General features: G+C 41.5%; 1 protein-coding gene across 3 annotated transcripts in view; it reads left to right on the top strand.

Annotated features, from left to right (window-relative positions):
• ARHGEF28 (Rho guanine nucleotide exchange factor 28) overlaps positions 1 to 14,665 on the top strand; it is a 285,499-nt gene that overhangs the window by 240,456 nt on the left and 30,378 nt on the right. Inside the window, exons 31-35 of one of the 3 annotated variants that reach the window (XM_077759946.1) lie at positions 1,993 to 2,093; positions 5,075 to 5,113; positions 5,208 to 5,255; positions 10,018 to 10,488; positions 12,083 to 12,383. In XM_077759946.1, coding sequence (XP_077616072.1) covers positions 1,993 to 2,093; positions 5,075 to 5,113; positions 5,208 to 5,255; positions 10,018 to 10,488; positions 12,083 to 12,383 — 960 coding nt within the window. Of the gene's footprint in view, positions 1 to 1,992; positions 2,094 to 5,074; positions 5,114 to 5,207; positions 5,256 to 10,017; positions 10,489 to 12,082; positions 12,508 to 14,665 lie in introns of those variants that run through there. The other 2 variants (XM_077759947.1, XM_077759948.1) reach the window with 2 other exon arrangements.

Genomic DNA, 14,665 nt, shown 5'->3' with positions numbered 1-14,665 from the left:
TTTATCCCATCCCGCATTTCTATTTTCAGAAAGTGCACATATGTTTTTCATTTTCACACAGCCCAGATTCATCAAGGGAGTTGTACTGCCCTGGGTGATTTCCTTTTAAAAGAAAAAACTCCTTATGCTATTGAGGGAGTTCCATCTAAAAATACCTGGAGGGCTCTGCTGCTCTCAGCCTCACCCCAGGGCCAGCTGGAGAGGCTCCTTGCAGCAACGCGCCTTCCCTTCCTCGAGACCAGGCAATGAAGGTTCTCCCTGTGTGTACCTGTATCTCCCAGGATTTGGGAGAGTGCCCAGGGACACCTATGACATCTGTCAAAACCATTGAGAGACTTTGCTGTGCCCTGATACCAGGATCCATGTAGGCAGGGGCAGGCTTATAGGGCCCTGTACCCCCAAAGACCTGGTCACTTGTGGGCTGGAAGAGGGTGCTCTAAGTCTTAGATTCTCTTCATAAGGTGGGTAAGGGCAAAATACTATTTCTAAATGAGGGCCTATAGCTGACTGGGTCAGTTCTTTGTTTAAGTCTGAGGACTGGGTCCTTCTAAGTCAGGCCCATGCCAATCTGAGGTCACACATCAAGCAAGGCCTTCTATTTTTCGTCCTCAATATACCTAATAAGATGGGTGAATATAATCGACTCCTTAAAAAATTCTGGAGATCTGAAATTGAGTAAAGAACAGAGGGACCTGATAATTTGGCTCACCAGGAGGTTCTTTGCCCACTGAGGGTCCTTATTTGTAGGGGGTGGGGAGGAGGAAGAGTGAGAGAATGGCCAATTCTTTGGTAATTTCTTGGGTATCTGTCTAAGAAGTAAGAATAATACCATGTAGGGGAACCAGTTTTTGAGTGGTGGAAAAATTTTTATAGAATGTCCCTTTACTATAAGTGAAAAGCATTGACCGGCTTGGGCAAAATGAACTTAAGTTTTAGCTGATTTAATTTGAAGCAGTTTCAGCTTACACAAAAAATTGCTTGTAATCCAAGTGGCCTTTAGGGTCCTGGGGATTTGCTTTCAGAGAAGGAGCAAAAAGCATTTCCTTAGTCAAAGTTTCACGATGGCGCTGTGTGATAAACAGTGTCACAAAGTGAATATTTCACTAGGGCCCTGATTGGACATGGTTCCAATGAAACGGTGTATGTGACAGTGCTTTGGAATGTCTAGTTTAAATCAGTGTAAGGTGAGCATAGTCTAAGTTTTAACTGAGTTCAAATGGGTAAAGAAATCAAATTGTACCAGCAGAGATCAAATAGATGGAGTCAAATCCGTGGTTAGTACTTAACAATAGTTTGGACTAGGAATATTTCTGTGTTTCATAGGTTAAATACACAGTATTAGCAACTGTTAATGAATTTCAGATTATCAGCAAGTATCGTGAGAAGAAGCCACTTGGAAATTGTTTATTAAGAGATATTTGGAGATAGGGACAGCTTCCTTTTTGTAGGACTGTGAGCTCATAAAGTATTCGCCATCTTCACGCTACTCAGAAAGATGTTTCACTCCTATTGTTGGATTACTCCCTCTCAGCCTCTATGGTCTGCTGTCCTGACACTGGCCACAGAGGAAACTTTCACTGAGGTGTCTCCTTAGACCTGGGTCTGCCAGCCCTTGCTTTTTCTTCTCCCGTGCCTGTTTTCAATTTCCTTCTCCCCAGCGGCTTTATCCTAGTAAGTGAAAGTGAGCTGTAGAACATACCCCTCTCCGTATCACCAACCTCATATGAGCACCTCTCTGCGAGAAAGAGAAATTAAAAGACGGGTGATAATTGCCGCCGTTTGTCAGTTTGGTATCTATTAGCGTGTAAGCTCCCCCAGGGGCAGGGACACCGTGCTTTGCACTGTTTCAGCACCTTGTATGAGAGCATGAGATATGTGGGATTTGGGGTTCCTTATTTGGAAATGCGTGTCAGCTGCGTGCAAAAGAACCCGGTGCGCTGCCTGCCGTTTGATGATGTCCTTTTTGTTTCTGTCTCGATGGTGTGCTTCCAGCACTAGTCACAGAAAGGACAGCAGGAAGAGGCTGTTGGGATGTGGATCCCGGGACCCAGGGTGTGGGAAGCGACCCGGCGGTCTCTGATGCAGGGGAGAAGGTATTGTGAACTGATTCGTTAGTAAATGGCACGCGTTACTTTGTGTAATAAAATAACCACAGGTCCCTGGTCTGTCCATGGCAGTGAGTGGTATGAAAGCCTTCTTCTGCATTGTTCTCCGTTTCAGCACTCCTATTTAAGCTTTCTAACTTAAATCTTCTTAAAATGTTCTCGCTGTGCCTGTTCATGGAGGTGTAAACAAGAAACGATTGGAAAGTTATTAAACGGTTTTGAAACTCGAATGTTTGTGTGTCTGCGCACTCTTACTTCTGGTCTCCTCCCTTCTGCTCTCTGCCCTGCAAACCTCTAGCTTTTCACTGGCTACACTTGGCAACTCTCGGCTGAGAGGTGCCCCTGGCATCCGTCGGGGTCTGTAGGCAACCAAGTGACGCTAAAGCGCCAGAAAGAATTGTGACGTGAAATACTGTTGCTGCTTGCACTTTCTGTTACCTTCCTCTCATTTCCGATTGTCTTCCTGTCTCCGCCCACGTTGTCACTACTTTTTTTTGTGAGACTTCTAATCAGCCTCACCTTTTTTTTTTTTTTTTTTTTTTTTCTTGGGCTTTTAAAAACCCTTTTTTTTTTTTTTTTTTTTTGACATAGTTGACATGTAGGTTATATGCCACTCTGAAAAACTAAATGCATGAAACTTCCTCTTCACTTCACACGATCCTGGGATGTCAGAAATAGGGAATAAGAATATGATTCTGGGAGGTGCTGGGTGGCCTCTCCAGGGTTGGCCAAGGCTCGAAAGTTTCAGTTTTATCTAATTTCAGATTAGGCACATGACCAGGTCCCAGTATGTGCTAATGTGGAAAAATGACACATGTCGTATGTTTATGTAATTCTTTACATATTCTCTAATTTTGCAAATATTATATATGACTGAGACTTTAAGTCCAAAGATTTTTAAAAATCCATAGAAAATATGACTGTGATTTAGTGTGTGTGTGTATTTTTTTTTTTAAAGAACTTCATAGGCCAACATAAAAAAAAAGGAATGCAGTGTTTTACTTCACTGACTGTAAGCTTTCTGACTTATTTTTTCTTAAAATGTTCCTACATTTCTTCCTTTTCAGTGTGGACTTCACTTTTCAGTCCGTAGTTTCCAACTGCTTTTGTCCTAGTGGCAGAGAGGGAGGGTAGGAGTGCTGGTTAGCTAGGTATAGTTTTTTTCTTGAATGGACACTGTGGTGACTTTTTTCCTTCCATAATTCAGTCACAGGTAAGTGAAGTGAGGCGTGAGGGTCCTCGTTGGATGAACCTATCTGGAAGAATTTTCATAAGGCATTTGAGGAAATGAACTGGCGAATAGGGCAGGATCACCTGAAATCAGACTTATGAAGAAAGGGTGTAATGGATATGTTGTAGTTAGCTTCCTTAATAAGGTAAGGTTTTAAAAAAAAATTGTCTGGAAATGATTTTACAAACCGGTGCTGCAAATGGCAAAGCGTCCTGTGTGTAACTCACCAGCTGCAGCTTTGTACATTGACCACAAGGTGGTGGACCGACTCCGTGAAAAATATGACATTGAACATTTCTGTCCTTTCCAACTTCGTGGTTCTTGGGAATAAGTAACCACATGGAGCATAATCCAACTCATTTCTATGTTTCTAATTTTTATAGAGTATAAAAATTCTACACCATACGATTTTCTTATTACAAAGGCAACGGACTGTGCAGCAAGAACAGGACCACAAGAGCAGAGAGAACTCTAGAACTCACTAGACAATGGGATTTTTTAGCCCAGTTACAGGCATGGAGGGGACTTGGGTACAGGTCTAATAACTCTAAACTTCATGTCCCTTTCCCTCCCTTATCCTTCTTGTATTAGAGGTTCTGCTTAGTAATGCAATCTTTTTTGACCAGGATGGGGGAAGAGTGGCGAGGGGGTTAAGGGGGAGAAAGATATCTGGCTATCTCATCAAAGTTTCTCTCGCTAGAACTAATTGAATTTCACAAGTCCAAAGTTACCTGAGAACATTACCATGGCTGACTGTTCCTGGTGGTTTCAATTTAAAGCTGTTCAGATAAGAGCAAGCAGTGTACAACATAGGCTGTAGGAGGGCATGGGATCTGATGATCTCTCATAAAAAGTAGAGTACATAGTGGGTGCTCAATATTTATTTATAGAACAGAGTGTGAATGTCCATTAGATACCAGGCATCATTGTTAAATTTGCAGATAGAGCACTGAACACACATAAGAACTCCTGCTACTTGTTGGCTTACATCCTAGTGAAAGAAGACGGACAATAAATGAATAGACATTTGTTCCATTCAATTCTGGAAACTGGAAATCCTCACTACCTACATGTGTCTCTAATGTGTGCATTAGAGAGACAAAGAATGAGACCTAGAACCCATTCCCCAGGAGCAGATGGCCTCCAGCCTCACTCATGGCCTCTTCTGTTAGCGTGTTTATTCACGCAATCCCAGACGGTTCCAGTGAACTCACAGTAGGATCTGGAGCAGGCCAGCTAGGTGCTTACCCTAGGGCCACCTCTGAGTCTGATTTCCTCTCCCAACCACTGGCTGCTTTGGCTTTGCAAATCTTAAACATGGATACAGGGAGCTAGAAGTCAGGCGTGATGTTCACTAGCTTCCAAATCTGGCCTCCAGAATGCCCGAGGGCTGCCTTCCACCTGGGCCCAGAGAGCTCACCTGACAGTGTGGTGTCCACAAGGTAAATGCCACTTACGGAGAGAGTACAGACCTTCCTTACTGTCATCCCTTGTTGTTTAAAGAGATGTGTGGGTAAAAAAATTCCCATGTATCTCACATACGGGGTTCGCACAGATGGGGCTCTTATCAAGTGGTTGTTTAACTCTGTAGGCTTTGATTTCTGGCAAGAAAAGAGGGTCGCCATAAAAGACTTTTGAGGGAGTGAAGTGATTTACCTGAGGTCCTACATTTTGGAGCACTGAGTGTGGCTTTTCAAAAGTAGTGCGATTTCATTTTCGTATTCTTTACATATTTTAGGTGGAATATAGAAGTTTCCCAGGTTCGTCCCAGGCAGAGGTGAGCTATACATACATGAAATACATCCTCATCCTCTATTTTTGGACAATGAATGCTTTTTCAAGAATTTGACTTTCACCATCTTATTTTGCAGATTATACAAGCGATACAGAATTTAACCCGGCTCTTATATAGCCTTCAGGTAACTGTGTTCCTCTATTCTTTGACCTTGTGAATGTTTCTCTTAATGCAATTCATTTTATTTGATGACTCCCAGACATTAAAAATTAGACCATAGGAGAGGTAGTCAATGATCTTAAAAGAATGCCAGTTCCCGAAGTGTAATTCCACTCGTTGCATTAAGCTTCACCTGGTTTTGTAATCACAAAGCAACGCCACTACTTTTTATAACATTCTTCTCTGAAACCATGCAAGAGTTCATATCTTTAAAACATATTGATGACTGTGGTCTGGCTTGAAGCTCACAGCGAAGCTCTTAGGTGAATGTAGCATGAGCTCACATTTTCTGGTGAAAACTTAAATTCACACCTAAACTTTTTTCACTTCCACACGTGGACTTGGGCCTTTTGAGTGCTTAAATAATTCATGTGCTCCTTCATTCTGTAGTTTGTTCATCCACCCAACATTTACTGAGCACCCTCTCTCTGCTGGGCACTAGGCTGAGGGCTGAGCAAACAAAGGCAGATGAACTGCAGGGCCTATCATCGAATGGCTCACTGTCTTTCAAGGAAATATAGGCACAAAAGATGGTGCTTGCCCTGAGTATTACAGGGTTGGATGATCCCTGAAGTCATGCACAAGAAAGGCCAAGTACATCCAATTGCTCATTTTATGATAAAAAGCATTTTAATGATATGAAAGCAATGTTAGGGTCATATATAAATTTGAAGAAACATTTGAGGATGTAAGTAAAATGACTTGTGATTCTATAGAGAGAATTACCATTGTTACATTGGTGTATATCCCTCTAGTTTTCAAAAATAATTTTATACAGGGTGTCTGGGTGGCTCAGTTGGTTAAGCGTCCAACTTCGGCTCAGGTCATGATCTCACAGTTCATGGGTTCAAGCCCTGTGTTGGGCTCTGTGCTGACAGCTAGCTTGAAGCCTGGAGCCTGATTCAGATTCTGTGTCTCCCTCTCTCTCTGATCCTCCCCTGCTCATGCTGTCTCTCTCTCTCAGAAATAAATAAAACATTAAAAAAAATTAAAAATAATTTTATACATATTCTTCCATAACATATACCTTGCTGTGTGTTCGGCTCTTATCCTATAGCACAGTATCTAGTGGTTGTATAATATTCAAGTCTATGGAATTTGTCTAGTTCTTTTTACTATTATTTTTAAAATTTATTATTTTGAGGGAGAGAGGGATACAAGGTGAGTAGGAGAAGGGCAGAGAGAGGGGGAGAGAGACAATCCCAAGCAGGTTCCACACTGTCAGTGCAGAGACAATCCCAAGCAGGTTCCATGAACTGTCACAGCATGACCAGAGCCGAAATGAAGAGTCCAGTGCTTAACCAACTGAGCCACTCAAGTGCCCCAGAATATGTCCAATTCTTCATAGCTATACTTCTGTAGTTAGATACTCTTGTATATTAATCTCTTAACATAGCTGAGTGCTTCTTTAGGGTAAATGGCTAGAATAATCTTTTTTTTTTAGGTTTTTAATAGGTATTACCCAAATAATCAAACCAATCAACACCCCTGTCTCTCCTCCTCAGTTTAAAAATGGGGCAAGGTATCTGATGATCTTAATTTCATTTCCTTGATTACTGTTGAAACTAAACACACCCCACCACTGGTTTAGTAGCCATTCATACTTCATATCATTTACCTGTTGAATATTAATAGAAAATAAAGTTGGGCGCCAGGGTGGCTCAATCACTAAGCATCTGACTTCAGCTCAGGTCACAGTCTCACAGTTTGTCAGCTGGAGTCCCACATCAGGTGAACATGAGCCCCACTTCAGGTAAAAACATGAGCCCTGGGTGAGCCTCCCTTCCTTCTTTCTCACTGCCCCTTATGGGATATTCTCTCTCTCTCTCTCTCTCTCTCTCTCTCTCTCTCTCTCTGCCCTTCACTCACTTGTGTCCCCTCTTTCTCTCTCTCTCAAAAAAAAGTTCAGTATGACTTTAAGTTTTCACCAGAAAAAAGTGTGAAGTTATGCTACATTTGATGTTTTCTTATATATACTTTGACTGCATCAAGACTTCTTTCTTTCATGTCTTATTGATGATGTATGTATTGCTCTGGTAGTACTATCTTAATAATTAAAATTTTGGATTATATTTGAATATATTACAGTGATGGTCTCCTTTTAATATTTTCTACACTTATCTATATATTCTTTCATAAGAGACTTGACTCACTCTGGAAAGTTTCTTGCCCTCGTACTAGGACTGATAAATTAAAATTTCCTGTTGATGAATGAAACTGGGTAGAATTGTCACTTTTATGTTCATTAGTATCCTCTTCTTGGGGAAAATGCTATTAGTCATCTCTTATTTTATAAAAGGAAGATGTTTTTGTTATAACAGTTCTATTCTTTATAATATTCCAGATAGAAAGTTAAAATTTGAAAGTAAAGATATTATAGTTATTCTTTAATACTTACATCAATTTTATTTTCTTGGCTCATACTTTGTCTTCTGGAAATGTATTAAATAACTGTCAGTAGCAAGCATCCTTGTCTTGTTCATGATCTAGTGGGAATACCTTTGGTGTCTGACATTAAATGTACTGGTTTGGGATAGATGTTCTTAGAGTTGATTTTTCATGTAAAACAAATGTTCCTGCTTTTACATGTTAACTGGGAAATGGACATGGTTTGAGTATAGTTTATTAACTTTTGGAAGCTGAAAACATTGGGTATCTCAGCTTATGTTGCCTGATGAAGACACTCACAGGTCATCACTCTTCTTTCCAGCCTTGCATGCAACCCTGTGTGGGTTCAAGGCCCAGAAAAGCTGACCTAAATGACCTGATTTTTGCACCACCTTAGATTGAAAGGAGGTATCAAATTCTACAGTGGACTCTCTTAACCTCAGCTTTTGAGCTGGTCTGAGGATGTGGGCTCTGAAAGATTTATTCATGGAGTATTCATCTCTTTGAAGCTAAATCTCTTCTGCATGATTAAATTTTTACATGAGCATTTTCAAATCAGATGAAAATGAAATTTGACCCCTATATTAGGAGAGCAGAGTCGGAGATAAGGCATGGAGAAGGTGAAGGGAGAAGACAAAAGTTGAGAGAGCAAATTGGGAATTTTCCAAAATTTGAAAAGCAAGTACTGTTCTCTTTGTTAAGTACAAGTGTCAACTATACTTGTGAAAATGAACATCCAGTCTTCACATTCCACCTCTATGCTAGAGAAGAGAGTGGTCTCATCTCAAATGCTAAGTAGACATGAAGAATGCTTCACATGTTAGCACTTAACTAGCCTAGTGTAAACTTTTCATGAGCACTGTCTTTTCCTATGGTAGTTTGGGCATATAAAATACTAGAGTTTTGTTTATTTTGCTCTACTGATGCCCTTGAAATTTATTAGAATTAATAAATCTACAGTCTACAGTTTACTCGAACCAAGTTAGCCGAAACCTGAATGGTTTATTTTTTATGTGCTAATTATTTCATATTTAAAGATAAAGTAAATAGTACCTAATCCCAATGATAATCCTTGTTGTCTTTTTAATAACTTCCGAAAGATCTTAATCAAATATTCATGTGAATTTTGGAATTTTTAAAATAAGTTTTCACATTTAAAAACATGAATTTTGTTTCAAAAGGCCCCAGCAAACACACTTTTAAAACTTACTCCAAGACAAGTACCAATTTAAAAATTACTTGAGTTCTTTAACCTTCAAAAGTACAGGGAATTGTTGATCTAACAAAGAACTACTAGTCAAATCCCCATCTTACCGGCATCTGTTACATGGACAGTTTTAAGAATTCTTAGGAAAGAAAAACGTGAATTTATCCCTAGGAGAGTAATAATTTCTCATAACAAGTCAAAACACACATACATACCCAGTATGTGGCCATTTTCAATTTGTCCCTTTTGTGCTTCTTTGTGCTTTAAGTGGGAACTTTTAAAATTAAAAACTTCCAAGGGCATTCACTGAGATTTTTTTTTTTTTTTTTGCTTTTGTGGAATCCTTCCAAATCTTGGCAATTATTTCCTGTTATGCTGCCAAACTTTTCATAGGCAGATACTGTAACTCCAAATGTTTTTTTAATCTGGTTGGTAATGTCCTCTGGGCTTTAGAGTATCTATGTTCCCTTAATCATTCCAGCCTCCTGTTAGCAATCTATTAAACAAATGAATTTCAGGTTAGGACTTTATGTATGACCTTCCTGCTATAATACAAAGAAATCACAGTAATGAGTTAGCTTGGGCACTTACGTATCTCCTAAATACGAAATTAATGGCTGTTCTCGGGCATTATATTATAAAAAGATTATTTTCCAAAAGTCTCCAAGTGGTTGACTTTTATTTTTGTGTTTTCATGTATGTAGTGTAGCGTAAGTTATTTCTGGGTTGGGACTCAAAGGATACTACCAGGTTTATATAGAATCTTAAATTCTCATGAATTATTGAGCGGAGAGACCTCAGAGAATGAGACATAGAGCAGGAATGCAGTCTTGTGAATTTACGTACTGAATTCTTATTCAAAAGCCTTGCTTAAATATTACCAAATAGCCAGCAACAAACCGCATTTCCAACGGAAGGGGTAAGTATTGCTTTTTTTTTTTTCCCTTTGGTTTATCAGTTCCCAAACGGGAATATTTGTAATGCCAAGGTCAGTCTTTGAAGATAACTTAGAAAAAGGGCAGAGACATGAAGAGGAAATAATTGGGCCGTGCCTTGTGTGTTTGGAGGTAGTTCCCACCCAAAGCGCCAGCCCGTGGAAGCCGTGACCGTTTCCTCTCTCCCGCTCTGACAGGCGGCCTTGACCATCCAGGATAGCCACATCCAAGTGCACAGGCTGGCTCTCCAGCAGCAGGAGAGCCTCGCCCAGGGCCCGGCTTTTCGAGGGGGCCCGCTCTTTCCGGACCTGGAGAAGCAGCGGGAGGAGCTGGCCAACATCCACAGGCTCCAGCACCAGTTCCAGCAGGACCAGCGGCGCTGGCAGCGCAGGTGCGACCAGCAGCAGCGGGAGCAGGAGGCCACGGCCAGCCGGCTGCGCGAGCGCGAGAGGGAGTGCCGGGCCCAGGAGGCGCTGCTGCTGAGGAGCCGCGGGGAGCTGGACCAGCAGCTCCAGGAGTATCAGCAGAACCTGGAGCGGCTGAGGGAGGGTCAGCGCCTGGTGGAGAGGGAGCGAGAGAGGATGCGGGCCCAGCAGAGCCTGCTGTGTGGCTGGAAACACAGCCGCCAGAGTAGCCTTCCCGCAGCGTTTTCTCCGGGAAGCACAGAGGTACGCATCTCCCGTGCCCGTGGAACTGGGGCGTGAGGCAGCTTCTCCAAGACAGGGTTAGTCGTGGTCAGTCCTGCGACTTTGACCCCCTCCGGTGACCGCCTTTTAGCTGCGGGGTTAAGAGTTCGCAGGAATTAGGGGCGCCTGGGTGGCTTAGTCGGTTGAGCGTCCGAGTTTCGCTTAGGTCCTGATCTCGCGGTTCGTGGGTTCGAGCCCCGCGTCGGGCTCTGTTCTGACTGCCAGCTCGGAGCCTGGAGCCTGTTTCAGTCTGTGACTCCCTCTCTCTCTGACCCTCCCCTGCTCACGCTCTCTCTCTCTCTCTCTCTCTCTCTCTCTCTCTCTCTCCTAGAAATAAATTAAAAAATATTAAAAAAAAAAAAGTTAGCAGGAATTAATATACAGGTAGCAGAAATGAGGAACGTGGTGCCTGGGTGTCCCCGTCGGTTAAGCGTCCGACTTCAGCTCGGGCCAGGGTCTCACAGTTGGGGTTGGTGGGTTGGAGTCCCGCCTCGGCGTCTGCCCCAACAGCTCAGAGCCTGGAGCCTGCTTCAGACTCGGTGCCCCTCTCTCTCTGCCCCTCCCCCGCTCGCACTGTGTCTCTCAAAAATGAATAAACATTAAAAAAAATTTTTTTTAAACAGAAACGAGGAACTTTGAGAGAGACAGACATATAAATCTGGGCGCTCACTAGAAAAGTTTGAAAAACCTAGGTCCGGTTTGGATCAAGGGCTCATTGTACTCTGTGATGCCCTTATCCAAGGGGAAGAAACATAGCACCAAGTCCTGCAGGAAGGCAAGGTTTGTCCTAAGGCATGCTCACTGTGAGCCTGCTGCCTTTCCTGTACTTGAAAGACCCCTTTTCTTGATCTAGGCTTCAGGGTTTTATATAGATAGACCTTTTAGCACATCAATCAGCTATTAATGTGCATCTTTGGGTACCAAAGTTAGCAAGTACAGTGCTGTTCTGTTACTCTAATTTATTGTTTTGTCCATTGACATATTAAATTCGAAACCTATTTCACTAATAATAACACAAGTATACTGATTAGTGGCTGGGCAGGATATACAACCTTTTTAAAGATGGTGTTCCATTTATACCCCTTCTACTCATGGTTGACAGTGCCCCTTGACCCAGGAAGTGACTTTGCTGCACTCTGTGTACATACATACTTTTTACTGATAGGGCATAAAGTTGTAAACCTTGATAAGATTATAAGAAATATCTGTGTTGTGTATGATTTTCCCTTTGAGTTGGCTGAATTACATTTATTGCAAATACCGTCTGTACATGCACATATTTTCAACAATTTATTTAGCAAAATTGAAAATACTGCTCTCTATGAAAGTGATAGCATGCCTGCTAGGATTTTTTTGTTCATTTGTTTTTTGCTTTTGTTTTGTTTTTAAAGATACGCTAGACACAGTGAACTGAAGTTTTGGTACTGGCCCATTCAAAGGGGGCGGGAGGAGGGATTCAAAGGTATAATACTCTTATCAAAATCTTGGTTGCCAGAGGTGTTAGAAATAAATACTTGATGAAACTTGCACAAATTGCTGGAGAAATTATTGTACTTTTTAAAATTTTCTTACACAGGTAATGGAACTTAATCGATCCGAGAGTTTGTGTCATGAGAATTCATTCTTCGTTAATGAAGCTTTAGTACAAATGTCACTTAACACTTACAACAGATCGACTCCATCAGGTATCCATCAGGATGCCACGTATCCCCAGAATCTATCTAATTCTGATTTGCTAAGGACTAGTGAAAATCAGGTAGACTTCCACCTGGACGTTTCCCAGCCCTTGGACGTCACCCACGAACTGTGGACAGCCGCTGGGTCCTGGCATCAGATACCGCCGCTCCACCAAAGCAGCAAGGAGTCTTGTAAAAATGGTAATTAATGCTTTAAACATCATCTGTATTGTTTCAACAAGAAGCTGTTTGAATGGTTGGCTCTTCTTCAGAGTGAATCAAAGTGAGCCCTAGAAAGGGAATAAATTTGTTCTGACGAGCTGGAGTTTGTGGTATAAACTTCTTTGCGGTGAAGTCTGGGGCCATCTTCTAGACAAGTTGGAACATGGTTGGAGGGCTTGGAGAACGTCACCAAGGTACAAGAACCAGACAGGGTTTTCAGATGTGTGGGTTAAATGATAAATACCAAGTTGCCTCACTTTTAAACTAAAGTTACTCCTCACTGTAGAGCCTACCACATCCTGTTAATCAGACTCATTGGCTCTCAGAAATAAAAGATACAGACAGGGTTTGTGTTAGGACTTTATGGCCTATCAGGGCAATTTCCTGTAATGTTAGTGAAATATCTCCTGCTATTAAACACCCCAAAATGAAACTGTTAACATCATTTGTCATTGTAAAAAAAAAAAAAAAAAGGTGTTGTGTCTCCATAAGTGCCTCATAATAACACAATTTGCTAATCCCATTAAAGCATTTGCCAAATATAAATGAAAGGCAGCTCAAGTTACCAACTCTGCATGAATCCAAGTGATTTAAATCTATGTCTATTATAAATTGTTTTCTGTGGGATATGAAGTAGGGAATGAGAAGAACTTGAAACCTCTCTACCAAAAAACAGATGGCACGCAATAGAATAAACAAATGGCTGGCCACATGGATGTGAAATAAATCACTGACAGCAAAATCTTTCAGAAACATAAAACAAGCAATAGTATAGAGATCTTCAGAACTTGACACAGATTTGTTTCTATACTTTATGTATATTCTTAGCAGCAGCGGAAAGTTTTGAAGGTTCTCAGCTTCTCCAAATTAGGGAGTCAATTCCAACACTGCCTGAGAGTTGATAGATGAAGAATCCAGAAGTTGTGAATTTTTAATAGTGGATAATTCTTTGCATTATTTAGCCACTGCTGTAACATCCTGATTTCTTATCAGCGTATAGGAGAAAATGAACTCATTTCTTGAAGCTTCATTTCACATACCCTTTGAACAACAACAACAAAAATAAAATGGAATGGTTCATTGAGACTTTTTTAAATAGGTAGAATTTAGAGAATGTAACCCCTTTATTATCTCACAACTTTAGGACCATAGAGACCACATTGCAGAATGCTTTTTCTTTTTTTATGTTTTTTTTTTTAAATTTGTTTTTGAGAGATAGAGACAGTGTGAGCAGGAGAGGGTCAGAGAGAGAGGGAGACACAGAATCTGAAGACAGGCTCCAGGCTCTGAGCTGGCTGTCAGCACAGAGCCCGATGCAGGGCTCGAACCCACGAACTGTGAGATCATGACCTGAGCCGAAGTCAGATGCTTAACCGACTGAGCCACCCAGGCACCCTGCAGAATGCTTTTTCTAGTTGAATGTTGCTTTGCTGTGTTGATTCATTAAATTGCTGCTTTTTTTTTTTTCCAGTATTTTTAATGTTGTCGGCAGTGTAGTTTCACATCCCAGCTTTGGTATAAGTCAAAAACTCAGTGTGAGTTAAACCACATTCAGCTTTTGTTTAAAAGCAGCGTCTCTCTCTTTTTGTATAGCTCCCATCTTTTTCTGTTGACTTGTGCTTCAAAGGATAAAGCTTTTAAACATTTGGCAGCACACTTCAGGAGATAGAAAATGTACTAAGGAAATAAACAGTGATTATATCCAAACCCAGTCTCTCCACATGTAAGAAATTAGAGACAGCCGAAGGAAAGGCTGAGAAAATGCACTTTTGCTTCAGTTATTGTGTGTCCAGCGTAGGCCAAGGACACAGAGGACATTGGCAGAAGAGAGGAAAATCAACTTTGGCCTCAATCTCTCAGGAACATCCTGGTGTGTGTAAGTAGGGATTAGATCAGGATGCAATGTGTGCTGTTAAGCACTGGAGTTTTGCAACCAGTCAAAAAAAAAACCCCAAAACATCCTATTTATATTTGTTTACTTAAACATGATAAGCAGTTTCTGGAGGAGAGAAGAGAAGGAGATTAGGAGGTGATAGAAAAGTGGAATGAAAATTGGATGTACATTCTTAAGAGGGTTGTAAGGACCAGATAAAATTGTTCAAACCACTCTGGAGCTTTCACAGCTTTTAAAATTGAAAGTAGAACAAAATAAGCTGCTGACGGTGGTCTCGCCATACTCTGCCTGTGCTTCCTGCCTGTGGCGTGCTGGCGTGGCTCCAGGGGGAGGCTCTGGGCTGGCAGGGGGAGGCCCAGGGGGGGCG

This window comes from Crocuta crocuta, unplaced genomic scaffold (genome assembly GCF_008692635.1).
Source record: "Crocuta crocuta isolate KB4526 unplaced genomic scaffold, BGI_CrCroc_1.0 scaffold162, whole genome shotgun sequence".
Lineage (NCBI taxonomy): Eukaryota > Metazoa > Chordata > Mammalia > Carnivora > Hyaenidae > Crocuta > Crocuta crocuta.
Note: the sequence above shows the minus strand (reverse complement) of the source record. Positions and strands in the feature narration are given on the sequence as shown.